Source organism: Myxine glutinosa, chromosome 11, assembly GCF_964187855.1.
Source record: "Myxine glutinosa chromosome 11, kmMyxGlut1.1, whole genome shotgun sequence".
NCBI lineage: Eukaryota > Metazoa > Chordata > Myxini > Myxiniformes > Myxinidae > Myxine > Myxine glutinosa.
The window spans coordinates 124,639,650-124,667,634 of NC_136271.1; the positions used below are offsets into that span (position 1 = coordinate 124,639,650).

At 44.5% G+C, this 27,985-nt stretch overlaps 1 protein-coding gene across 1 annotated transcript in view; it reads left to right on the top strand.

Moving 5' to 3' along the window:
- Positions 1 to 27,985, top strand: part of DTL (denticleless E3 ubiquitin protein ligase adapter) — an 82,838-nt gene that overhangs the window by 485 nt on the left and 54,368 nt on the right. Inside the window, exons 2-7 of the mRNA XM_068129988.2 lie at positions 9,335 to 9,454; positions 9,641 to 9,739; positions 13,934 to 13,995; positions 14,099 to 14,219; positions 25,583 to 25,648; positions 25,876 to 25,985. Coding sequence (XP_067986089.2) covers positions 9,335 to 9,454; positions 9,641 to 9,739; positions 13,934 to 13,995; positions 14,099 to 14,219; positions 25,583 to 25,648; positions 25,876 to 25,985 — 578 coding nt within the window. The remainder of the gene's footprint in view (positions 1 to 9,334; positions 9,455 to 9,640; positions 9,740 to 13,933; positions 13,996 to 14,098; positions 14,220 to 25,582; positions 25,649 to 25,875; positions 25,986 to 27,985) is intronic.

The following is a 27,985-nucleotide window of genomic DNA, read 5'->3' on the forward strand; positions in this document are numbered from 1 at the left end:
GCCTGGTCGTTTATGAATGAATGAATGATTGATTGATAAAAAAAAACGTTTTAAAATTTACATATACACTAATACACCCGCTCACTACGGGAGCGGCAAGAAGGGTCTCCTCTTTGGGGTACATAGATTACAGTCGATCTATGGGTGGGCCTCAAGAACATTGGATGTGTTAATTTACCAAGTTTCTTGTGGAGAGATCGCCAAATGGTTTAAGCATTCGAGCAAGCACCACATTCAAAACCGTTAAGGAACGGCTGGCTTGGCAAGCGCTAGCTAGCTGCTTGGTAAATGAGCACAACCCGAGCTTCTCTCTTTGTTTCATGTTAAACAGCGGGAGCGAGTGTCAAAAGTTTGCCACGAAAAACGCCATGTTAGCAGCAGGAAGGGTCATGTTATTAACCCAACCCTTGTGCATTGTGGGGTATATAGAGTACAGTAGATATTCGCTCAGTTTTGTAAGTGAAACTTACCTCATGGATGTCGGGATTTCTTTGTTTAGGGTTATAAACAGCATTAGCGACTGTTAAAAAAGCTAATCATGCGTGTTTATGGTTTATAATATTTTTACTTCCGGTAGAGGCCGTTGCTTCCATGAAAACACCATGGTAAGCTATTTATAAACATTGACGACGTTTGTTCAAGGAGGGAAAACCCCTTGGGGAGGTGGGATATTATTGGTATCAATATTGTTTTGTAATAACGTTAATATTTTATGTCTGAGGGGTAAAGCAATATTTGGAGCCAGGTAGATCTGTATAGGTAGGTATTCGACTGTCGCGATAGGGAATCTACCTGTAATAAGTTCCTCATGTTTTGGCGTTTGTCGGGATAAGATGTATGATTGTGGATCTACCAGGAGATTCAAGTGTTAAGTAGTTAGGGATTAAAGATAACGCCCCTGTGAGTCCAACCTGGTCATCAAACCTTTGTCCATTATGGCACTGCAAACCACATAAACATTAGTTATGCCCTTTAGTACAACACTAAATGACGCCCTTCCCCCTGACATGACTTAAGAAGAAATCGGGCTGGAACACTGCCACAATTGGCCACCACCATTTACACCTCCGAAAGGCCTACCAACCTCGCATAGCATGTGCTATGAAGAAGGAGCAGGAGTGGAGAGAGTGGCAGTGACGCAGAGGGCGGGACCTGGACGAGTCGTGGGAGGCTCTGATTGGCAGAGCAGTGTGCCAATGTGACGTCATCGGCCAAGGATATTATCGAGGGTCGGACGCCATTTTCGGCAGTGCAGTTCGGAGGTGCGCTGAACAGAGTCGAGAGAGTCGAGCTGAGTGCAGTTCGGAGATGCGCTGAACAGTCGAGCCGAGTGCTGTTTGGAGGTGCGCTAAACAGAGTCGAGCTGAGTGCAGTTCGGAGGTGCGCTGAACAGAGTCGAGAGAGTCGAGCCGAGTGCAGTTCGGAGGTGCGCTGAACAGAGTCGAGCCGAGTGCTGTTTGGAGGTGCGCTAAACAGAGTCGAGCTGAGTGCAGTTCGGAGGTGCGCTGAACAGAGTCGAGCTGAGTGCAGTTCGGATGAGCCCGGAGTTGAGTCAAGAGTTCGTGTGCACAAGAGTTGAGTTGAGTGAGCACCGGATGCCTTTGCTGGCAGTTGGATTCCCAGTCGAGTCATTCAGAGATCCCGACCCCAATTGGGCTGAGTTGTAGCCCGAGTGGAGCGGTGCTGGAGCTGTTGGAGCTTGGTGCACGGACCTCGTTGGCGGCAAGAGGATCGGAGCTTGGAGCGGGACCTTGGGTGCAGCGGCGAGGGTGTTGGCTCGGGCCTAGCGGGGCATGCGAGGCGGACGGAGGATTCGTCCAGGCCGGGAAGAAGACGGACGAAATAAGGCCGTATCCGCGAATACACTTGCATAAAAAACGTGTTATTTTCGTATTCATCTCCCTCGTATAGTGTTTGATATCTGTTGTGTGTGTGTGGGATCCCAATTTAGGCTTCTTATTAGAGTTATTACTGGCGTGTGCTTTTTCACTGTCTTTGCTTTTCATTAATAAATCCTTATATTATTTTTGTACATATACCCGAACGCAGTTTCCTGTTTGGTTTTAATAGCTAAGGCTGCGGGGCTCTTGCCGTTTCCCTCCATCCTGTGTGCTTGATTTGGAATCCGCTATTGAGTTTTCGCCTCGGGACTTAAAAGCTTCGTAATCGGCCTCCGCAACTTTGATGTTAATCGCAGTTGCACGACAATATTATGCTATTATCGTTAGTTTTGTTATTAGAAGCAACCTTGGAAAAACGCCACGATAAAGATAATTTAACATCGATATACACCTCAACACGCAACCCCATTGACTGTAATGGTGGGGAAAACCTGCTCGGGGGACAAACCCCCCTTGGGGAGGAGGGGCAAATGAATGTGCTACAACCTTCATAATGTAACCTTTAGTCACCCTGTCAAGTTTGGTTGAGATTGGATAAGTAACGACAGAATGTATCGCGGTCAAAAAATAATCAAACACAGACAGACAGACACCAAATGGTGTATTTTAGTATAATAATGATGATGATTAGATGGTGTGTGTATTTATGTACGTGTATATATATATATAATATATAACCCGGTCGATCGCTGAATTAACGCCAGGGGGGTTGACTCAGCCTGTCATCCTTCCGAGGTCGGCTAATTGAGTACCAGTTCACTGGTAATTCCCTGCTTGTCGTTAAAGGCGGCAAAAAGGGTTGGCGTCAGGAAGGGCATCCGGCCGTAAAGCATTGCTTCAAAAAGGGGACCGAAAAACGACAACTACCACGGTTCCCGAAAAAGGCCAACCCCCGCTTGCGGGGAAAAATGGCCTCTAAGGGTGTTTTTTTTTTTTATATATATATATATATATATATATATATAATATCCGGTCCCTCGGGGATCACTTCTGGTCCCTCGGGCAATGAGGCTTGCTTCAATCTCTCCATGGCATCGAAGTTTGAGTGTTTTCCCATTCGTGTCTTTGTCGGGTTTCCGCTGGTTGTTTTGTTGTGTGTGTTGTGTGTTTTTTTGTTTAGTTTTGGTTTTGTGGTTGTTGCGGCTTTGTGTGTGATTGGTCGTTTTTTATTCGCGCGTCGTGCGCGGCCTAGTCATTCCGGGCTCCCTTCCCCCCGTCGGTGTTTTGTGAGTGAAAGTTCTTTCCTTCACAGTATTTGCTTGTTTCTTTGATTTTCTTTTCTCCCCCCTGCCTCTCGCGGGCATCTTACCCTTTGTCCGGCGTTTTTAAAAACCGGACAAACGGATAGACAAAGAATTCTATATTGATTCTTTCTCTCCTCCCGGACACGTGCTTGTTCGCTCTCCTCCTCGTCTCGACTTGTGCCCCGCCCCCTGTGTATCATTTTTCTTCCGCCTCTGCTCCTTCTTTCTCAAATCCACGTTCTCGCTTGGAGACTTTTCCCAGATTGTTTTTCATGATTATCATGGTTCTGTTTGGATATTGTTGGAATATGTTCCAACATATTCCCCCCCACCCCCCCCAGAATTTCCATGTTTTAAACGTTTCCCAGTGTGTACCCTGGTCAGAATAGGTACACCGTATCCCTGCGTGTGTCGTAAGACGACTAAGAGGGTTGGTGTCAGGAAGGGCATCCGGCCATAAAAACATTGCCTCAAAAAGAGAACCATGACAATTACAAGTACATATGGGCAGGGTGCAGCCCGAAGTGGAGATCGGTTTCTGAGGTTTGGGACATGGAATGTAGGGACAATGACAGGGAGATCAGGAGAAGTGGTGGAAGTATTGGTCAGAAGAAGAGTGGACATATGTTGTGTGCAGGAGACGAGATGGAAGGGAAGTGGTGTGAGAATGGTGAAGGGTAGGCAGGGACAGAAATACAAGTATGTGTGGCAAGGGTGCCCGGAGGGCGTGAATGGTGTTGGTGTCCTGTTTTCTGAGGAGTTTGTAGACAGTGGTGAGTGTGACTAGAGTGAGTGATAGGTTGATGGTGAAAATGATGATGTGGAAAGCTCTTGGTGAATGTCATCTCGGGATATCTCTCACCAAAATGGTGGTGGGATGATGAAGTTGGAAAGAGGATTGACGAAAAGAGGAAGAAGTTCAAGGAGTGGCAGAAGGCGAAGGGTACGGGAGCAGAAACAGCAGAGCATGAAAGTTATAAGGCAGCCAGGAAGGCTGCAAAGAAAGAGGTAGGAAAATGTTCGGAGAACGCTTGGATTCGGAAGAGGGTCAGAAAGCAGTATTCAGGATTGTAAAGCAGATAGCGAAAGAGAGGTGTGATGTGATGGGGGTGAGTTGCTTGAAGGATGAAGTGGGACAAATCGTTGTGGACCCAGATGGAATTAAAGGAAGATGGAAAAGATATATGGAAATGCTGTTGAATACAGAGAATGAATGGGATGGCAACATAGAGAGTAACCTAGTTTTAGGACCGGCAGAGAAGATAACTGAGAAGGAAGTTGAGGAAGCGATAAAAGCAATGAAGAGTGGAAAAGCCGGAGGGCCAACGGGAGTTGTGGGAGATATGTTGAAGGCAGCAGGAAGTTGGGGTGTGAAGAGAATGACACAGATCTGTAATCTGGTGGTGAAAGAAGGCCGCATTCCAGTGGATTGGGAACTGAGTACCCTCGTCCCTCTATACAAGGGGAAAGGTGACTCTGGAGTGTGGCTCGTACCGAGCGATAAAGTTATTGGAGCATGGAATGAAGGTATTGGAAAGGGTGTTGGAGAGGAGGATAAGGAAGAAAGTGAAGATCGACGAAAAGCAGTTTGGATTTATGCCAGGAAGAGGAACGACAGACGTGCTTTTCATTGTGAGGCAGTTGCAGGAGAAGTATATGGAGAAGAGGAAGAAGTTGTTTTTTGGGTTTGTTGATCTGGAGAAAGCATTCGATAGGGTTCCACGCAAAGTATTGACATGGGCATTGAGGAAGTTAGAAGTGGAGGAATGGTTGATCAGAGTAGTGATGGCAATGTACAAAAGAGTGCGCACAGCTGTAAGGACGAAGGACGGGAACAGTGGTGAGTTTGAGGTGAAGGTGGGAGTGCATCAGGGGTCCGTACTAAGTCCACTACTATTTGTAGCTGTGATGGAGGTGCTGGCTCAGAACGTAAAGGAGGGTTTATTGTGGGAGTTGTTGTATGCAGATTATCTGGTGTTGATTGCGGAAAGTATGGATGGACTGATGGAAAAGATGAACAAGTGGAAGGAATGTATGGAGACAAAAGGTCTGAAGGTGAATATCGGAAAGATGAAGGTGATGGCAAGTGGTAAAGCATGTGGTGAGGTGGAAAGAACTGGGAAGTGGCCTTGTGCTGTGTGCAAGAAGGGTGTCTGAGTGAACTCCATTCAATGTACAATGTGCGCTGAGTGGGTTCATCAAAAATGTAGTGGTCTGAGAGGGTCATTTACCAGTGTGGCAGCTACATTCAAATTTAGGGTGTGCACAGAGGGAGCTGCAGATGGAGGAAATGTTGAGTTGGATCTTGGAGACAGCGTGAAGCTGGAAGGTGTGAAAACATTTTGCTACCTCGGAGACATGCTGAATGGAGAAGGTGGATCAGACTCGGCAACGGTTGCTCGAGTGAGATGTGCATGGAAGAAGTTTCGGGAACTGAGTGGCGTGCTGATGAGGAGGGGAGTGTCGTTGAAGCTGAAGGGAAAGGTGTATGCTGCATGTGTGAGAAGTGTTATGATTTATGGGAGCGAGACATGGGTAATGAACGTAGAGCAGCAACGAAGGATGGAAAGGGTGGAAATGTGAATGGTTCGATGGATGTGCGGAGTATCGTTGAGAGAGGAAGACAAATGATGAATTGCGAAAGATGATGGGAATATTGCCTGTGATTGATGCTGTGAAGAGGAACAGGTTGAGATGGTTTGGTCATGTCTTGAGGAAGGATGAAAGTGACTGGTTGAGAAGAGTGATGGAAATGAATGTAGAAGGAAGTAGAGGACGGGGAAGACCGAGAAAGACTTGGCTAAAGATGGTGGAAGAAGAAATGCGGGCAAGGGGGTTAACAAGGAGAGATGCAGAAAATAGGGCAAAATGGAGAAGATTGTCATGGGGACCGCAAGGCTAACCCCCGCTCTAGCAGGGAAAATGGTGTGTGTGTGTGTGTGTGTGTGTGTGTGTGTGTGTGTGTGTGTGTGTGTGTGTGTGTGTGTGTGTGTGTGTGTGTGTGTGTGTGTGTGTGTGTGTGTGTGTGTGTGTGTGTGTGTGTGTGTGTGTGTGTGTGTGTGTGTGTGTGTGTGTGTGTGTGTGTGTGTGTGTGTGTGTGTGTGTGTGTGTGTGTGTGTGTGTGTGTGTGTTTTTTTTTTTTTGACCCAGAGCTATATAATAGTTTTTGCCAAAGAAGGAACAGGGTTCAGAGATATGAGACGGTACTGTGGAAGCAATATTGATAAGCCCTGATGAACCCCCACCCCTCTCCCCAACATTTATGACGTCAATTGAAATCTCTTTGTTCGTTTTATGACCAAATACCAATCTGAAGTGGTCCTTAATATTGATGAAAAATTGTCTGATGCTTCAAAAGTTGCCCATTATTTAAATAATTTTTATACTCGTGTCTCTTCTGCGCTGGTTAGTAAACGTTCCACAGGCACGAAAGATTCTCACGCTGATTTGAAGACGTCAATGATTACGATTTAGACGAGAAACGGCACTCGGTAAAGCGCATACCTCCGCCAGACTGAACAGTTTACGTTTTGTATCCCACTGATGGGCAGGATTTGGATCTGAACCAAAATCGAATTGGTTTGTTCTTGTCACTTACCCAACTCGAACACCTAGTTTTGTCACAACAAAACAGTTTTGTCCGCAACTTTTTGAAATGTCATGCTATATATCGGTTTTGGCCTTGTCACCGGATGTCAAGCTTGCTCATGTGAAACCTTTATTCGAGGGAAAAAGCCGATTTGATGGCTGGTAATTATGTACCTATTGGCATGCTGTCTGACATCAAAACAATTTGGAAGAGCGGTGTACATTCAGGATGATGGATATCTCTGGAGAAATGTCATTTTGCACGATCTTCAATCGGTTTTAACGTTGCGTATTTTGTTGATTGCCTTATTCACTTAACCGATCACATCCGGACGCAAATGCCACCCGGGAATAACACAGCTTGATTTTGGAATAGGAATAACTTGATTTTGCTTGATCTCCAAGAAGTGCTTGATTTTGTGGATCATGATGTACCATTCCTTGGGTATTGGATCCGTGTCGTGGTTCCGATCATATCTTAGCAATAGGTAGTGAAGAGTTGTTGTTAATAAAGTTGAAATTGCGTGGTACCATGAGGCAGTTGTTTGGGACCTTCGTTGTTTTATGTTATAATCGATGAGATACCGATAAGGGTTCAATGTAAATTACTCCTTTATGCTGATGAGGGTGTTCTTTTGGGTTTTTTATAAGGACTTTAATGTTATAACCAACTCCCTGAGGCCTGAATGGAATTGGAATCTTGCAGAGTGGATTATCAATAACACACTGGCTTGATATTTGAGTAAAACTGAGTCCACACATTTTGGAACAAGGATTTGATTGAAGAGTCCCCTCTCCCACCGAAGGAGATAACCAACATATGATGCTCACTAGCCCAACACGCTGTTACCTTGCGTTTTTACATCAAATTTATTAAGAATTGAAAGTCTTTATTGTGACGTTGATGTATGTTCCTTGTGTGACAATAAAGCAGGACATCAAGTTTCGGGTAAATTGGACGAGGGGTTTGGAAATGTACAAGGAACAAACCAACAAAGATTTGCTTATCAAAACTTGTGTGGTTGGACTGATAGCTTGGCCTGAGTCTTCATGAACCGGCTCGCCAGGCCTGACGCTCGACTAGTTAGGGTTCGGAATTTGGCCAGGGTGCTGGCGATAGCTCACCAACTCTTCGCGAAGGACACCATGGGATCTTCAGCATCCATCCGAGGAACTGCACACGCATGGATTAATCACCCTTCCTGTGAAACACCGGGCTGAGTTTATTGCCGGGTCGGGGATCAAACCCGAGTGAGTGAGTGAATGAATGAATGAACGTTTTAAGGCCATTTTCCCCGCTAGAGCGGGGGTTAGCCTTGCGGGCCCCATGACAATCATGGTTCCCTGTTTGAGGCAATGTTTTTATGGCCGGATGCCCTTCCTGACGCCAACCCTTGGTCGTCTCTTACGATGCGCAGGGATACGGTGTACCCATTCTAAATCTGGGTGCACACCGTGATCATTCATCCCAGCAAGCTGGTACTCAATTTGCCGACCTCGGAAGGATGACAGGCTGAGTCAACCACCCTGGTGTTAATTCAACGATCGATCGGGATTCGAACCCAGGATCCTAGGATCCCAAGCCAGCACCCTAACCACTAAGCCAACACCAGGCTACTGATCAAACCCGAGTGTGCGTACCTTTTAGGCCATACTGTCAGCCACGTGTTTATTTATTTTGTGTTTGAATATGCAGATGATATATTGTATGCAGATATATTTTAATGAACATTACTTCTTTTTTTCTTTTTTTACTTACAAAATCAAAGATTTTTCAAGTATATTAGTTCGTATTGTGTGTTATTCTATTTGTCTGTCTGTCAATCACCTACAGGTCACTTTAAGCCAATCTTCATGAAACTTTACCAGACGGTAGAGTTCGTCATAAGGAAGAAGCCTATTGATTTTGAGGTCAAATGTCATCTTGAGGTCGAAATTTCTGAAATCGTCATTTTCATCCGATTGACTTTAAAATTGAACAGCATTTGCATATTGAGTCACTAAATTGGAAAATCATCAATTTTCAATCTGAAAAATCATCAATTTTCAATCATCTGAAAAATCATCAATTTTCAATCATCTGAAAAATCATAAAATTTCAATCATCTGAAAAATCATCAATTTTCAATCATCTGAAAAATCATCAACTTTCAATCATCTGAAAAATCATCAATTTTCAATCATCTGAAAAATCATCAACTTTCAATCATCTGAAAAATCATCAATTTTCAATCATCTGAAAAAATCATCATCAATTCCACTTTCCACTGGTTTAACTTGACAATTAAACAGCAATTAGATAGAGCATCACTGAATTTGGAAACCAACTATTTTTGAGGTAAAAAGGGCAAACTTCTAATATCAATTTTCATTCAAAAAAATCATCAATTTTAATCCGATTGAGCTGAGCAGTGATGAAGATCGTCAATTTTAATCTTGATTCAATGGACAATTTGATGTATCCATGGCAACTTTTTATTTTGGGGAGAGGTGGATTTTGCAAGTATCGTGCTCTGCATGACGTGTTCTTGTTTTTTATGTTAATAATTGCACGTCCATAATGATTAAGTGTTAACTAATGATGATCTGATCTCAAACAAGGTTCCAATGGGCCCCTCTTTCCACTGGACACCTCGCTGGACCGTTGGAGGTGTACAGAGCACGCCATTGTGGGTGAACATGGAGACCATATCCCACCCCTCTCATGTGCCTTTTCTGAAGGTAACGAGTGTTAGATTTTAGCTCCATGCCAAGGGTTATCCTCGATGATATTGTTAATACCCTCTTAAAAGTGAACCATTTTACAATCGTCATTAAAAACCAGCACGATTAGAGCAGGAAGGTGTTTGCATGTAAATGTGCGACCATTCAACAACGGTGCTTTTAAACCCCTCGATCTGCTCTCAGAACCTGGATCTGGACACATCTTTGCAGCATCAAGCGAGGAAGGCAAGATTCGTGTGTACGACACCGAGCGGTCCCAGCAGCGGAGTGCTGTTATTTTAGGTTTGTTCGGATTGACCATGCCAATGTATTTTGGGATAATGAAAGGTATTAAGTTGCCTTTGACAGTTGTTGTGAGTGGGTGGCTTCTGTTTTTTACTGCCCTCCTCTGTTCTACCTCTCTGCTCTCATCACTCCGACCCGCCCAGACCTCCTCCCCCCTCCAGGATGCACGCATTCCCCCAATCACCCATTCCTGGTTTAACTCCCATAACCCAAGCTTACTACACACCTACACATTTATTCTCGTTTATGGGCCTGGCTTTCATAGACGGTTCAATCCGACACTTCCCTCCAGTGTTTCCAAGCAGGTGGTGCACCTCAATGCTGTCACCCTCCATCCCGATCTGTATCCATGATGTTTTCCTCCATTAGTCAACTGTAATCCAATCATCTTACTTGCTGAGTTAGGCTAACCCATGCTCTAGCAGGGAAAATGGACTTAAAATGCCTGGTGGTTGTTGTTGTTGTTGTTGTTGTTGTTGTTGCTTACTGAGTTAATGAGTGTCTCGTATTAATTATTTTCCCTGCTTGTTATTCCCACCTTTTACATCACGACCTCACACTCTGTATGTTGTCTTTTTACCCTTTAGCACCTCATTATTCCATGGACCAAGCTTCTTTTTATACAAATAATCAAAGAATAACCACACTGTGGTCACAACCTGTGTTAAAATCTGGGAATGTGTCGATTGGGAAACGAACATTTAAAGTGCTCTTAAAAAATTAACTATTACGTTTTCCCACACATGTCAATTAATTAAAAAATTAACTCCACACCTCATCTACGGTTATATCAGAACGAGCTGATTCGTCACATGGTCACGGATCGTTTAACCCCAATATGGGGACATTCAAAAATTGCGTTAACACTGTTTTTTATGGAGCCTCGTAACCTGCGTGCTGCCGGGCTTGTTTAAACCTGACTAATATTTTTTTTCGACTTATGATTATATTTTTCAGACTAACACTCAAACAAAACCAATGGAAATCTCATGCAACAAATTTGGGCAGTGTCGAATCAGCAGAGGCCTACAGGCCTGATGTCTTAGGCCCACCAGAAAACCAAGATGGTGGCCACATTATTTTGTCTGTGTGCCATGGCCATTGTCGGTGGGGTCGAGTGACGTGCGTGGGGGTCAGACAACTGTCAGACAACTGTCAGACAACTGGCTGCATATTTCAACAATTGGCCCCCAACAACCACAACAACCACACAGAGCTCTTGTCGACCTGTGATGTAGACAGCTGTGATTTATAAAGATGATAACATCGTTTTTGTGGTCATTACCTCTTCCTCGTCCTCCCAGCTTCGCCCCTGCCCCTCCCGTCTTCGGCAACATTCTCCCAACAGTGACGACTCCATCTGCAACTGTCTCAGATGAAATGGACCAACTTTTAATCGCTCATCCCAACTCTCTCTTCCTCATACGTGACAATTTCAATTGTCACCATGCTGATTGGCTGCGTGCCAGTACCTCTCTCACCAACCATGGCGTTTCTATGATTCCATGTTACTGACTCGATCTATTAATTTTTCCACTCTGATCTCTCCCAATGGCAAATCTTCCCTCCTGGATTTGGTGATTACCAACTTCCCTGCCAATGTGTCTTGCTTGTCCTCTGCCACAATTGGCTCATCTGATCATGTGTTTGTGAAGGTCAACATTCTCAGAGAACATCCTCAGCGCCGGGAGGTCTGGCCGTTCACTCAGGCAAACTGGCAGGGATGACAAGCGGCCATCACACTTCACGACTGGTCTCCTATATCCACCGCCATGGATAATAATTTAGCCTGGGAATTGTTCCACAGAAAACTGCTCTCTTGTACACAGATTCATCCCATCTCGTCTTCAATTATCTTATCCATCCCTCCCGCTCATGGTAATCTGAATCCTGTTTGGAATAGTTGCTTTAGAGCAACTTGCATTCTTTTCTTGGAAGCAAATCCAACCGAAGGCAGCCTCAGGATTATCGTGAAAACAAAGCTTTCGACATCATTGGAATCTCTCGCGATGAAGCCGAGTCTATGGGCATTTCACTTTGCTATCCCTGGCAGGTTGGTGGTCTCTCTGCCTTCTTCCACCTCATTTCTGGTCTTGCACCCTCTGCCCTCTCTGTGCTCTGTCCTCCCCATGTATGTGCAGGTCGCCAGCAACCCACTCCTAGTGAAACTGCCAAAATCCAGAACCACTACTCACCTCCACTCATTTATTCCTCTTCCTCCCCCCCCCCCCCCCCCCCTACCTGTGGAATAGCCTTCCACATCCTCTTCAATCTCATTCTTCCCTCCGGATCTTCAAGACAGCAGTTCACCATCATCTCAGGTCAATAGCCTGGGAATTCCGTAGGTGGAATTCTTCCCCATTCAAAACCATGATTTTTTCCACACCCGTTAAACCACACACACCCCTCTCAAAATTTTGCTTATTTATCCATCTTGTTCATCCCTTGTTTTTTTCCCTTACCACTCATCGTTACCTGCATCCCTTGTTTGTCCGCCTCGGTTTTTTCCTTCTCCCTGCTGGCGGAATTTCCCCTTTATACTGCTGTTCCCTTTATGTTGTGTCCTGATCTGTTCTGTGTCCTAGCTCTTCCCCAAGCCTGTATAGAATGTCTTTGTTTGTGATAGGTTGTTCATTTGGTGAACTGCAGTCACTAATTGTGTGCACGATACCTATAGGCTATGAGCCAAGGGGGTTGGTCGGTACCATACAGATGGAGTAAGGCTCATTGTGATTTTTAGCAAGATATATGTCCCTAGATATGAAAAAAAAGTGATAGCAGTGTATAACTCTCGGCCATCTCTGTGTTATCACCCGAAATATTATTATACGCCTGCTTCGCTTCGCCAAAAAATGTGATATTTGCTAAAATTGGAATAAATGTTTTTAAGGACCACAGAGTGCCAATAATTTGCATACTGGATGCCAACTAATATAGTAATAGAAATATAGAACATTTGTGGGGGTTATTTATCAAAATATTGATATAATGACAAAAAATATGTTACATTTAGTGAAAAAGTGGTCAATCGCTTCGAGTTCAGAATTCACATTGTACATTTTTGTCAATATTTCAAAAATGAAAACTCCCAGAGTAACATTTGACCCCTCAAAATCTTCGCAAGGAACCACTGCATTGGAATATATCATTACTTTGTAATATGGTGGTTGTTTGGGGCACATTTTGGCAAAGTTCAAAATATGTTCAACCATACCCCCTAATTTTGATATTTTGGAACGAAACATAGCTTTTGAACATTTTAGGTTTATTCGTCTACTACTTTTGGTATCTCAGTGTAATTTTTGGTATTAGCTAGTATCCTAAAGTAGGTTTGTAACATCAGCTACATTATATTTCACAATGCATGCAAACTTGCTCCACACTCTAGGTTTATCATGATCTCTCGAACAAATACGATCTCGATCTCGATCTCGGCACTCTGTGGTCCTTAAAAACATATTTATTCCAATTTTAGCAAATATCACATTTTTTGGCGAAGCGAAGCGGGCGTATAATAATATTTCGGGTGATAACACAGAGATGGCCGAGAGTTATACACTGCTATCACTTTTTTTTCATATCTAGGGACATATATCTTGCTAAAAATCACAATGAGCCTTACTCCATCTGTATGGTACCGACCGGTCAATTTGGGGGGTCTGGCTCATAGCCTACTATTGGTTGAAACTTATCTCACTTTTATAAAATTAACAATGATCTTCAGCGAATGGAAGGGCTTGTACACATTTTGCATGTTTAGAGAGGGACATTAGCAAACTTTATTGTACTTTTACACGAATTGCAAGGATGGCTGAATACAACCAGACTTTGTGGCGTAATTGTTAGTCTCGAAGCTCAGCGGTCCAAACCCCGATCGGGTCATACCAAAGACTTTTAAAATGGAACTTGCTGCTCCCTTGTCCTTGTTTGATGCTCAAGATGGAGCACGCTCGGGATGAGCACACCCTCCCTTCCCCCCACAATCTCAGTGGCTGTGTTTGTGTGGAACTCACGCTTGGTGTTGTCTCGTGTGCATGATGTCATGGCTCCTCCACGAGCCTTAAAGCCTGTTTAAAAACAAAACGCTACATACAGTAAATGGGATATGAAGGGCCTGGGATCCCAGCATCACATACCAAGTGTTCAGATCAGTGTTTTATTCACCAACGCTGACCCAACGTGTTCCTGCAGAATGGCTGGCTCACTCAAACGCAGTGTTCGACTTGGCTTGGATGCCCGGTGAAGCAAAACTGGTGTGTAGCCTGTTTTCTGAGTGGTTGATCATTGAACAAATGGGTGGGTGGTTGGTCGTTCGGGATGCCCCCAAGTCTGAGGCCACTTTCTTATTTCCCACAGGCGACTGCATCTGGGGACCAGACTGCTCGATTATGGGACGTGCACACCCGAGAGAATCTTGGATCTTTCAAGGGTCACCATTGCAGCCTCAGATCGGTGGCTTTCAGCAAGCATGATAAAGGTAATGGAACGATTTTAAAATTGCAGCATTGGAAGAAGATTCCACGGTGTATATGGCAATTTTCCGGTTGTGTTTCAAAACATGGATATGGTGCCAAAGAGTTGGCAACTGATGTCCTGTTTGCATCATCGATCCAGTCCACCCATGCACGATATCGTCACGCTTGCATTTCAGTTAAATGGCGAGAAAACAAAGATTTTGGCTCGACCACAAATTATTCTCCTCCTGAGGGTCTATAGTTTCATCCCCAAGTCTTAAAATATAAACCATCTATTTCATTCCATTCCACCTGCATTTTGCGAACATCATTGCTCGTCTTTCCCAATGAGCTTTATTTCTGCAACATGAACAGTATGGCACTAGCAGGAGATCTGTCTAGCCTCAGTTTGAATCTCGGCCCGGATATTAATCGTGCTTTTTGCACGCAGGGCGAGGCGTCAATGTGTGGGCCGTCCCTCGGATGGACATTGAGCCGGTTGTCCCGTCCTTCACAAAGAGTAGGCGAGTTATTGCTGACTTCCTGAAGAAATTGCAAATTCCTGGCCAAATTGCCTTCAGTTGAACATCGGGCCTGGATGGCTGATTTGTGAAAGACTTTGGTCAATTATTTCCCTGGCTGATCCCACAAATTTGGCATAATTGAGATTGTTTGAGTCGGGCAATTAACACCATCTGCGTAACAGATTTGGCTTGCCAGATACTACTACTACTACTACTACTACTACTACCACTACTACCACCACCACTACCACCACCACTACTACCACTACTACCACCACCATTATGCAAACTTTATGGGATCAGCCAGGGAAATAATTGACCAGTCTTTCACAAATCAGCCATCCAGGCCCGATGTTCAGCTGAAGGCAATTTGGCCAGGAATTTGCAATTTATTCAGGAAGTCAGCAATAACTCGCCTTCTCTTTGTGAAGGGTCGGACAACCGGCTCAACGTCCATCCGAAGGACGGCCCACACATTGACCCCTCATTGACGCCTTACACAGATGATGTTAACTGCCTGGCTCCAACCATTTTGTTCCTGCTTTCTCCCGTTGTGGAACTGCCTTCTGTATGCCGTTCAATTGCACTCTTCTGTGTAGAACTTCTATCGAGGGGTACACCAACATTTCATGCGTCTTCCAATCTCTACCCGCAATCTTCTCCACACCACCCCACTCCCTTTCCTAATAGTAAGGTGGCTCATAGGAAATACCATAACATGCTGGCCAAAAGCACCAAATGTCCCACAGAATGTCTTTAGGGTACCATGATTAATTTCAGAAGGGTAGCTGTCAAAAAATGTAGAATAAAAAATTTCCAGAAAATGATACTTAATTATATATGATTTTTTATTTATATATGATTACATCGTACATCTATCTATAATTCCACTAATCTCTGTGTGTATGTGTGTGTGTATGTATGCGACAACGATTTCTCGACAACTACCGGTCCGATATACTTGAAACTTGCCAGGTATATTGCTGGGGACCCGAGGATGTGCCTTTTCAAGGTTTGAAATTAATCGGACAAGTACTTACCGAGCTATGGCGATTTAGCCGTTCGCCGTTCGCTTTGGCGTTGCGAATGGACCAAACCATTCCATGTAAATAGAGGGGGGGGGGGGGGTTCTGTGGTCGTTGCGAATGGACGAAACCATTTCATGTAAATAGAGGGGGGGGATTGTCACTGTACTCGCAAGCCGTTCGCCGTTCGCTTTGGCGTTGCGAATGGACCAAACCATTTCATGTAAATAGAGGGGGGGGATATAATTTTAGATAGATATATAGTACGGGCATATATATAGTACGGGCATGCCCTAGTATTATAAATCGCATAGTTATTACTGAAGGTCCAAAATTTGCCCAAGATAATTGAAATATTGAAGAGCAAATATGAACAAGCATTCTGAGTATTGCGCTGCAATACATGTCCCCTACAGGCAGTCTGTCGTCCGGAAAACTGTTGGGGAAATTACCAAGGGATATTTACCCACAGGTTCTGAATCATTCCCAATCGCTAATTACCTCAGGATGGGCTCACCTGTGATTCGCACTCGGGACTTCGATTTATACACCTTGCAGACAGGTCAGCAGAAGCACGAGAAAATAAGTTGTTAATGTTGATAAAGAACCTTTCGAGTCGCTAAATATCAGTAATTTATTATATTTTCTGGTTCACGATCAATGATCGATGTGTATATATATATGTTGCTCGGCTTGGCTAGGCCCCTCCCGAAAGCGCGCGCTGTAGCGCTTTTGACGTTAGCAGACGAGGCTGAGGGTGCGCGGTGCGGCTTGAGGAGAACTCCAGAATAAACAAGAGATATCCATAAAAAAAAAAAATTTTCGTTTAATTAACGATATCTGCCAAACCACGTGCCCTATCGCAAATTCCAAAAGGACATTTTAGTAGACCGACATGCGGAACAGATCTGTGAAGTTTCCCTTCGATTGGATAAAAAATGACGGAGGAGCTCGGTTTTAAAGGTTCATGCTTAAAAACGTCATAACTCTGAAACCATGTGATGCATGATGTCATGCTCGCTGACTTTTTTGTTCGTCATGGGTATGCGATTCTGCCTGCAAAGTTTGGCCTCGATCTGTTCAGCCGTTGCAGAGAAAAAGGGGTTTCGTGTTTTCACGAAAACAATATGGCGGCCGAAGACAGACAGACAGACAGACAGACAGACAGACACAGACAGACAGACACAGACAGACAGACACAGACAGACAGACACAGACAGACAGACACAGACAGACAGACAGACACAGACACACAGACAGACAGACACAGAGACAGACAGAGACAGACAGACACAGACAGACACAGACAGACAGACAGACAGACAGACACAGACAGACAGACAGACAGACACAGACAGACAGACACAGACAGACAGACACAGACAGACAGACACAGACAGACAGACACAGACAGACAGACACAGACAGACAGACACAGACAGACAGACACAGACAGACAGACACAGACAGACAGACACAGACAGACAGACACAGACAGACAGACACAGACAGACAGACACAGACAGACAGACACAGACAGACAGACAGACACAGACAGACAGACACAGACAGACAGACACAGACAGACAGACACAGACAGACAGACACAGACAGACAGACACAGACAGACAGACACAGACAGACACAGACAGACAGACACAGACAGACAGACACAGACAGACAGACACAGACAGACAGACACAGACAGACAGACACAGACAGACAGACAGACACAGACAGACAGACACAGACAGACAGACACAGACAGACAGACACAGACAGACAGACACAGACAGACAGACACAGACAGACAGACACAGACAGACAGACACAGACAGACAGACACAGACAGACAGACACAGACAGACAGACACAGACAGACAGACACAGACAGACAGACAGACACAGACAGACACAGACAGACAGACAGACACAGACAGACAGACAGACAGACACAGACAGACAGACACAGACAGACAGACACAGACAGACAGACACAGACAGACAGACACAGACAGACAGACACAGACAGACAGACACAGACAGACAGACACAGACAGACAGACACAGACAGACAGACACAGACAGACAGACACAGACAGACAGACACAGACAGACAGACACAGACAGACAGACACAGACAGACAGACACAGACAGACAGACACAGACAGACAGACACAGACAGACAGACACAGACAGACACAGACAGACAGACACAGACAGACAGACACAGACAGACAGACAGACAGACACAGACAGACAGACAGACACAGACAGACAGACAGACACAGACAGACAGACACAGACAGACAGACACAGACAGACAGACACAGACAGACAGACACAGACAGACAGACACAGACAGACAGACACAGACAGACAGACACAGACAGACAGACACAGACAGACAGACACAGACAGACAGACACAGACAGACAGACACAGACAGACAGACACAGACAGACAGACACAGACAGACAGACACAGACAGACAGACACAGACAGACAGACACAGACAGACAGACAGACAGACACACAGACACACAGACACACAGACACACAGACACACAGACACACAGACACACAGACACACACACAGACACACACACACACAGACACACAGACACACAGACACACAGACACACACACAGACACACACACAGACACACACACAGACACACACACAGACACACACACAGACACACACACAGACACACACACAGACACACACACAGACACACACACAGACACACACACAGACACACACACAGACACACACACAGACACACACACAGACACACACACAGACACACACACAGACACACACACAGACACACACACACACACACACACACACACACACACACAGACTGACTGCAAACCTATAGTCCCCTCCGGTGTAAAACTCTCCAAAACCTTAAGTCTACAAGAGATATTGTCCGCCATTTTTTTTTTTTTTTTTTTTTTTGTATACAAGATCGAGGCTCGTGAAAGAGCGAACATTTATCACACAAAGACAAACCGACAAACCGACACACAACCGACAAACCGACACATAAAACAAATAACATCGGGAGCGGTAGACAAGATGGGGAGAGAGGGGAAGGACACAAACACAACATTTGAGAGCAGGAACCGAGAGACATGGAGACATCGAGAGATCTGTGGGAGGGAGAGGGCTTTGGGGGGGGGAGGCATGGGAAAGGGGGTGGGAGAGGCATAAAACATATGGACACTGCCAGGACTACCAGGAAAGAAGTTGGAATTACAAACAAGGTGGATCTGGGGTGAATTAGTGGGGGTAGAAAAGATCAAGGTTTTGGATGGGGGAAGATAAGAGATGGTGGTGAACAGCTGTTTTAAAGACCTGAAGGGAGTGTGGGAGTTTGTTCCAGAGGCGGGAGAAAAGAGGAATGAAGGAGTGAAGGTGAGCAGAGAGCCGAGATTTCGGCAGTTTAACCATCGGAGGCTTGCTGGCAGATCTTGTGCGACCTGTAGGAATATTTGGGGGACAGAGCACAGAGAGAGCTGGGGGAGCAAGGCCGGAGAGGAGTCGGTAGAAGACAGAAAGACCACCTACCTACCTGCCTGCGGTGAGTGAGTGAAAGGCCCTCAGAGATAGCTTCATCGCGGGAGATTCCAATGATTCTGAAAGCTTTGGTTTCAACAGCGTGAAGCCGAGCTAGGTGTGAGGCAGGAGCACCAGCCCAGCCCATAGGGGAGAACAGTATTCCATTGAGCTGCGGATGAAAGCCTTGTATGTGGTGAGGAGCTCAGGTGTGCCTAGGAAGGACTTCGCACGACGGAGGATGCCCAGTCGGCGACTGGCTTTGCAGGCCAGCTTGGAAATGTGGTTTTCCCAAGAAAGATCATGGCAGATAGTGAGACCCAAAAGCTTGAGTGACGGAACTTCTTGGAGAGGATTGTTGAGAAAGTAGATGGGAGGGTTGTCCAGTCGATCTTTTCGGAGAGACATAGTAAGAGTGTGAGATTTGTCAGGATTGAAAGACATGTTCCACTTGTTTGACCAGTCTGTGATTTTGTCCAGCTGGCATTGTCCCCCTATTTACAGCCATCACGTATGAAGCATTCATTATACACTGTCTTTTTATGGTGCAGCCCATCGGGCAATGCCGCCTTAACAGCGTTTGTACGTACGTCCTTTCCGCTGGCATTTTGCGGATTTATTCCCTTTAAAATTTATTTTCTATGCAGCTATTAGTCCAATTGACACAATTTTCACCTTAGAAGCATCTCCTCCTTTAGAATTTCTTAATGGTAATTATGACGTCTTGGGTCTTGTTGTATGGGCGCCATCTTAGAAAAACCGAAATACTTTGCACCTCTATATTTCCGAAACCGCTCCATGGGAAAAAATTTGAAGGTGGCTCATTGTAAAGTCCACCCCATGGGGAATAACGTATGATAATGATTGTCATAAATCGACGCGTAGAATGCTTGATCCGATCAGTATGACATTTCTTGACCATGATATAGTGAGAAATTGGTCGAGAAAAAAAAAACATTGATGATGTCATCGGTCACGTGGTTCGGCAGCCATATTTTTACGGCGTAGCCTGTAGGGCAATGTTGTCTGGAACAGCGTTTGTCTGATCTTCCGGTGTATGTATGTCCCTTACAAATGTTCACCAATCAGAGCTGAGGATCTGCTCACATGACAGGAGGAGATCCAAGTCCTCCACTCAGCAGATTCAAGCCTGGCCACGCCGTTGTTAGACTATCGGTCTCGTCTATTTTAAGTGAATAAATGTACAGGTGACGACTACAATGCGTATAAAAAAAAAGGTAATCCGAATTCAAGGGGTTAATATGCAAAGGTTATTTAGTTTGACCATTTACATGTGGTTTACCAATTATGAGGAGATCCTCAGCTTTCCATTGATGCCTTTCATGCATCATTGCTGTCACACATGACCGAGTACATGTTCATTGAAAATGACAACTTCAAATCACATTTTCCCAAGTTTGGCTGATCGGTGCAAGACAGTTTGAAATGGACGCATTACTTGTCGACTGCCAAGTTAATTATGTAAAATTGTTAAGCTGGTCTGGTAATCGTCGGTTGCGTCATCCTTTGTTTAAGATGGGCTGACAGTGTATGGGTTTAGAGACGGTCTGAGTCATTGAAAAGATGGTTCAACTTAGGACTGAACAGCGGACCTTCATGGTTTCAACCTTTCACCAAACTGGAAGTTTGCAGCGAACTCGTGATGCGGTCAGGGAACGTTTCCCAGAACGGGAGCCTCCAGCAACCAAAACCATCTGGGCGAATGTTCTAAAATACCAAGAGCATGGCACTAGCCTCAACCGCAACAAGGGGAATTCTGGTAGGAGGCGCACTGGGCGATCGGAAATGAACATTGCAGCAGTAAGGCAGCAGGTTTTGGAGCATCCTAGGAATACCAGCGCAAGACGAAATGGGACGGGATTGCCATCGGCAACATTCAACCAAATCACAAGACTGGACCTCCACCAACATCCATATCGGATTCACATCCGGCATCAACTTACGCCAGGGGATTTTGCCAGGAGGCTGGTGCTTGCCAGATGGTTGATAGCACGTTGCGAAGCAGATGTCAATTTCCTGCGGTATCTCGTTATCGGCGATGAAGCTGCTTTCGCCAGGGACAGCAAGGTCAATACCCATAATGTTCTTGAATATGCACCGACAGGACAACCCCCGGAATTTAATTTTGACACCAACATGAATCGACAAAAGTGGACTGTTTGGTTGGGACTTTGTGGAAGTGGTCAGGTGATCGGACCATTTTTCTTTCAAAGGAATGTCAATGGTAACAGGTATCTGCAGATGATCAATGATGAAGTTTTACCGCAGCTGGAGGAGAACTTTGAGCGACAGGTTCGTGGTGTCTTCCGATATCTCTGGTGGGCCCAAGATGGCGCCCCAGCACATCGTCTTATCGCTGTCCGAGATCGACTGAGGGAACTCTTTGGAGACCGAGTCATCGCCCTCAACCATGCAGTGGAATGGCTGCCAGGATCACTTGACCTCACACCATGTGATTATTCAGGCCTTGGGATTTCAGATCTCATTGGTAACCGTTTTTCGGTTCCGTGATTTAAGTTTATGAGAACCGATGGGAAACAAAATTCCGGTTCCGTGCCCAAACCTAATGGGAAACTTTTTTTTTTCCTTTAGAATTTGTAAAGCAAAATATTTGTAATACAAAATTTAAAATGTAGTCTCCAATAATAAATCCTGTCATTTACATGTATGCAATGTAATTAACGCATGTTCATTATTGAGGTTGATGTTTATTATCAGAGAAGAGCAAATTCTGTCAATTTGATTGTTTATACCCTTATGAAATAAAGTTTTATTATTATTTTAAGTTATATGATGATTCTCCATTTTTTTAGAACTGACTTTCACAATATTTTCTGTCTCATAAGTTGTAACGCAAGATGACAACGGACACCGTTAATGCTTCAACTATTTATGTAAACCAACAACGAATCGACCCCCCTCCCTCCCTCTGTTCGGGCTGCACAATTTGAGAACCCCTCCGCGTCTAGCACAGCACTGTGTTTTTAAGGCGACATTTTCGCTTTTTTTTTTTCGCTTAGTAACGGATACCATTTTGAAAAGGAAGTCTGTGATTTAGACCGATGCCCATGTCCATCAAAGTGGAAGTCATATCGCGAACCTGAATGTGGGAAACTACATGCTATCTGCTTTGCCGGCCTAATTTTGTTGGAAATATAACAACTTCTAAAATAGTTAGCTGAAAATCACACGTGAAGGTAAATACTGCATCTTTTTGCCTTACACTGCCTTTCTGCGATGGGAAACGTACTTTCGGTTCCGTGTTTTTGCTATCACGTTACCGACACACTACCGGTAACGATCGTTTCCGTGAAATCCGCAGGCCTGTTATTTCCTTTGGGGACATTTAAAGAACAAGGTGTTTGTAACTCCTCCCCGTGATCTTGACGAATTGCAGGGCCGTATTCGACATGAAGTGGATGCTTTGCGCAATGACCCGGCTATGGTGAGACGAGCAGTTCAGGGCATGCTCCGCCACTGTGAGCTTCGTGTTGAAAGGGGAGGTGGACATGTTGAAGGTGTGGGTGCATAAAGGCCAGTCATTCCTGAGAAAAGTTCACATCTGACGTTCATTTTGCACCAATTATCCTGACTTGCATCGATTAGCCAAACTTGTAAAAATGCGATTTGAACTTGTCATTTTCAATGAACATGTACTCGGTCATGTGTGACAGCAATGATGCATGGAAGGTATCAATGGAAAGCTGAGGATCTCCTCATAATTGGTAAACCACATGTAAATTGTCAAAATAAATAACCGTTGCATATTAACCTCTTGAATTCGGATTACCTTTTTTTTGATATGCACTGTATATCATTTAAATTCTATGCATTTGTGACTGTTTGGTGTTGATTTTTTTTTTTCCAATACCTGTTAGAAAATGACCGACTGAGGACATACGTCATATCTATGGGTAATATCCTATGTTGAATTACAGTTTCCCCTACTGAAGTCTCATTGTACTATTTCTGGGTGGTTAGCCTTCTGAAATTGATCATTATGACGTGAGGAACATTCATGGAAAATTTAGCACTTTTGGCCACGGGTACTTAAAAAATATTTCATCAAGTCAATTTTATGCCTCCGCCCCCGAAGGTGGCCGGAGGCATTGTTTTTGGGTTGTCCGTCCATCTGTCCATCTGTCCATCCGTCCATATCCGGTTGGGCTAAACCTCATTTTTCTCAGCAATCACATACTAAACTTTCAGGGTAGGAGCACTGCCCATGCATAATATTTTTGTGGTAATTGTGATGTCGTAGGTCATGTAGTATGGCAGCCATCTTGGAATAAATGCAAATAATTTTTAAAAACGTTTCTCGGAAACCGCTGAATGTAAACATTTGAAACTTGGCACATTGTCAAGTATTCCCAATGGGGAACAAAATCATGATGATTTTGACATCGGTGAAGTGGTATACCAGCCAAAAATGTTTCAATCCAATATTTTCCCCCAAAAATCTGAAATTACATGCATTATGACCCATTTGTGTTGAAATATTAAATTTATGACATCATAGATCAGATGGTTTGGCAGCCATATTGGATTTAACCTAAAACCTAAAAAAAAAAAAACCCCATCTTTACCCAAACTACCAAATCGACCGACTCAACTTTACCTGTCATTGACTAGGCATGGCAATTAAAAGTTTATCGTGAAAGCGTCATTGGTCACGCTGTGGCAGCCATATTGAATTGAAGGAAAATATTAAATAATTATATCTCTGAAACCGTTTACTCCATCGAGGCAAACCTTTAAAAATGTTATCTAACACCATTGCTGCATATAGTTTGAAAATTATGGCGTCATAGGTCATGTGGTTTTGAAGCCATCTTGGATAGAAAAACAAACCTTATCCGATCTGCACGAAACATCACAAACATGATCCCCTACCCATACATATGCAGAGTTTACATTTTTGATGTCATATGTCACGTGGTTTGGCAGCCATATTGGCTTGAATGTCGATATTTAAAAAAGAATGCTTCTCTGAAAACTCTTCACCGATCGATGCAAAACCTGTCATGTCTGGTAAAAATGTGACGATTGAGAACAGCTGAAGGGATTTAAATCAAACTTGTTTATTTTTAGGGCAGTGAGCGAGGGCATCTACCAGTTGTCATGGGCAGTGACTACACTTTTATTGACAACACTGTCACTTTGCTCGAGTTTACTATATTTCCTTTGCTTGTTACCTCCACCTGGTGTTGGCTTAGCGGTTAGGGTGCCGGCTTGGGATCCAAGGATCCTGGGTTCGAATCCCGGTCGATCGCTGAATTAACGCCAGGGGGGTTGACTCAACCTGTCATCCTTCCGAGGTCGGCAAATTGAGTACCAGCTTGCTGGGATGAATGATCACGGTGTGAACCCCGATTTAGAATAGGTACACCGTATCCCTGCGCATCATAAGAGCGTGACCAAGGGTTGGCGTCGAAGAGCATCTGGCCATAAAAACATTGCCTCAAACAGGGAACCATGATTGTCATGGGGCCCGCAAGGCTAACCCCCGCTCTCGCGGGGAAAATGGCCTTAAACCGATCATTCATTCATTCATTCTTGTTACCTCCACCCATTGCCCTATCCTCAAGCCGATACCTATTGTTCTGTCATCGCATTACTATGAGGCCAGATCTCGTATATACCAAAACGTTGTGTTATTATGAAGCCCAAGAACGATCCACATCATTTGTTTCATTGGTACTAAAGCATTGCTAGTGCTGAAGTGCTAAAGCATTAGATGGTTTGTGCAATAACAGTTGAATTGGAATGAAGAACGAGCAAGGTGCACTTTTACGTATCTTCACAATGAATTGTAATGTTGAAACTTTCCCTGAAATGGAGCAGCTCGGTATTCGCCCGTCTCTCCAGCTTCTGGTTGATGTATGGGTAGGGGATGTGTGCTCAACCAATCATTCCCTACACGCTGTGCTCTAATGTGATTGGATAATGTCCTCTTTTGAGGTTGGCACGTATGCTTAAATTGTTTGTGTGAACAAACTTTTTTTTTTTGCATTGTTTTTTGCATCATAATTACAGGCCTTCATCGCAATGGAGAGAGACCTCTGTGCTCTCTCTGGTTACCTCCACTTGGCCTATCTGCAGCATTGTATCGTCGCTCGAAACCGAATGACATGTTGTGGACCAGTTCAATTACAGTCTCTACGTGTTTGAGATCCGTAATGGTTCTTGTTTGTGCTACACCATCTCCGATGGGTTTTATATGATATGCTTGTCTGTTGTCTAACAGCCATGTTGTGCACTGGTGGGCGAGATGGAAACATCATGCTGTGGGATATTCGATGCACAAAGAAAGGTGAGATGATGAGGGATGTTCTGACTGCTATAACTTCTATCGGTTTATTTATTTATTATTTATAACGATTATTATTCTGATTGAACACGCACTGCATTTGATTTACCTGGTGCTTGTTGCTGGAGGTTAGGGAAGTGACTTATTGAAGAATCCTTTTATTTATTTATTTATTCGTTTTTATTTTTCTAAACGCTCTTCTGCTCACAAGCTGGTCATTGTTTTTGCAGAGGGTTTCTACACCGCGGTAAAGAAAATTCCAAATGCACATGGACATGTATTAAGGTCAGGCCTGACAGGGAAACGGCGAGGGCAGGTTCGTGGCCTTGCTCCAAGTGTGGTGAGTAGACCTAAAGTTGGTGGTGGCACCATTGTTTGAGAACTGACCATTGAGGGTTGAGATATTTCTTGAAGGCCAATCAGATTGGATAATGTGTAACTATGGCAACAAGTTTCGGCCAATCGATGAAATTTGCATATGTAGCGCCTTCCAATGAGAATAAAAATCTCCATGTTTCACAAAGGAGGAACTTGGGAAAAGTGAAAAATAACAAAAAGTAACTGTAAAAGGACGACATCATGGGAGGGATTTGTAAATTGATTGATGAGGTTGTGTGGATTTTTATGCCAATTAAGATGGTTCCAAAGTTGAGCATGCTCAATGACAATTATGCTTGAAGAATATTCGACGACCAAAGGTTTTCGTCCAGGTGTGAGGAACTAATAGAAGGTTGTTGGTGTTGAACAGCAGCTTTGCCGCAGGGGGTGTAAGGTGTTATTGAGGCCAAAACACAGATAAGCAAAGGATTTATTTGTCTTTATTTGTATGCCTCCACTGTTGAAGTCGCCGGAAGCATTATGGTTTCGGGTTGTGCGTCCGTCTGCCCATCTGTCTGTGATCGGTTTTCGTTGCCACGATAACTTGAGAAAGAGGCTGAAGGGATCCAAGTCAAACTTTTGGCCTCGGGCAAATGAAGATGGCGTAGAGCACATGATGGGCTGAAAAGGGCAGACGGAGGATGTGCAAGTGCAACAGAGCAGGTTTTTAGGATGCGTGAGCTGATGCGGTCCAGTCCAATAGCAGAGTCAGAGTCTAGGGTTGGGAGAACCTGCTCTACCTTCTCAGGTGCAAAAGACAGAGCCAAACAGCAGTTGCGAATGGCAGGAAGGATGGGTACCGAGAGTGAGGGAGGTGTTGAGGACACAATATTTGGAAGCGAACAGAATTGAGGCATTCAGCCTTCTGATGAGCAGAGTTTAAAGGTTATCATTGATATTTTAAGATCTCTATGTTGGTGTACTATGACCCAATGAAGGTTGAAATGCGATGTGATCAAATTTCCAAGTTTAGCTTCCATATTCTGAAGTAAATTGTAAGGGCTTGAGAGATGTTGATGAGGAGGAATAGTAGGAGGAAGAGAAGTAGTTATAGATTTTACTGCTTATTTGGTAGTAGTTATAGATTTACCCCTGCTTTACTCTCTGGAAAATCCTCTCTATCTCTTTGCTGATGACTCCACTCTCTGCCGCTCCATTCCTCTTCCCTCAGATAGGCAGTCTGCAGCCTCCTCACTCTCTGAAGACCTGGACAAAATCACAGACTGGTCAAACAAGTGGAACATGTCTTTCAATCCTGCCAAATCTCACTCTCTTACTATGTCTCTCCGAAAAGATCGACTGGACAACCCTCCCATCTACTTTCTCAACAATCCTCTCCAAGAAGTTCTGTCACTCAAGCTTTTGGGTCTCACTATCTGCCATGATCTTTCTTGGGAAAACCACATTTCCAAGCTGGCCTCCAAAGCCAGTCGCCGACTGGGCATCCTCCGTCGTGCGAAGTCCTTCCTCGGCACACCTGAGCTCCTCACCACATACAAGGCTTTCATCCGCAGCTCAATGGAATACTGTTCTCCCCTATGGGCTGGTGCTCCTGCCTCACACCTGGCTCGGCTTCACGCTGTTGAATCCAAAGCTTTCAAAATCATTGGAATCTCCCGCGATGAAGCTATCTCTGAGGGCCTTTCACTCACTCACCGCAGGCAGGTAGGTGGTCTTTCTGTCTTCTACCGACTCCTCTCCGGCCTTGCTCCCCCAGCTCTCTCCGTGCTCTGTCCCCCAAATATTCCTACAGGTCGCACAAGATCTGCCAGCAACCCTCTGATGGTTAAACTGCCGAAATCTCGGCTCTCTGCTCACCTTCACTCTTTCATTCCTCTTTTCTCCCGCCTGTGGAACAAACTCCCACACTCCCTTCAATCCCTCTCCTCCCTCCAGGTCTTTAAAACAGCTGTTCACCACCATCTCTTATCTTCCCCCATCCATAACCTTGATCTTTTCTAC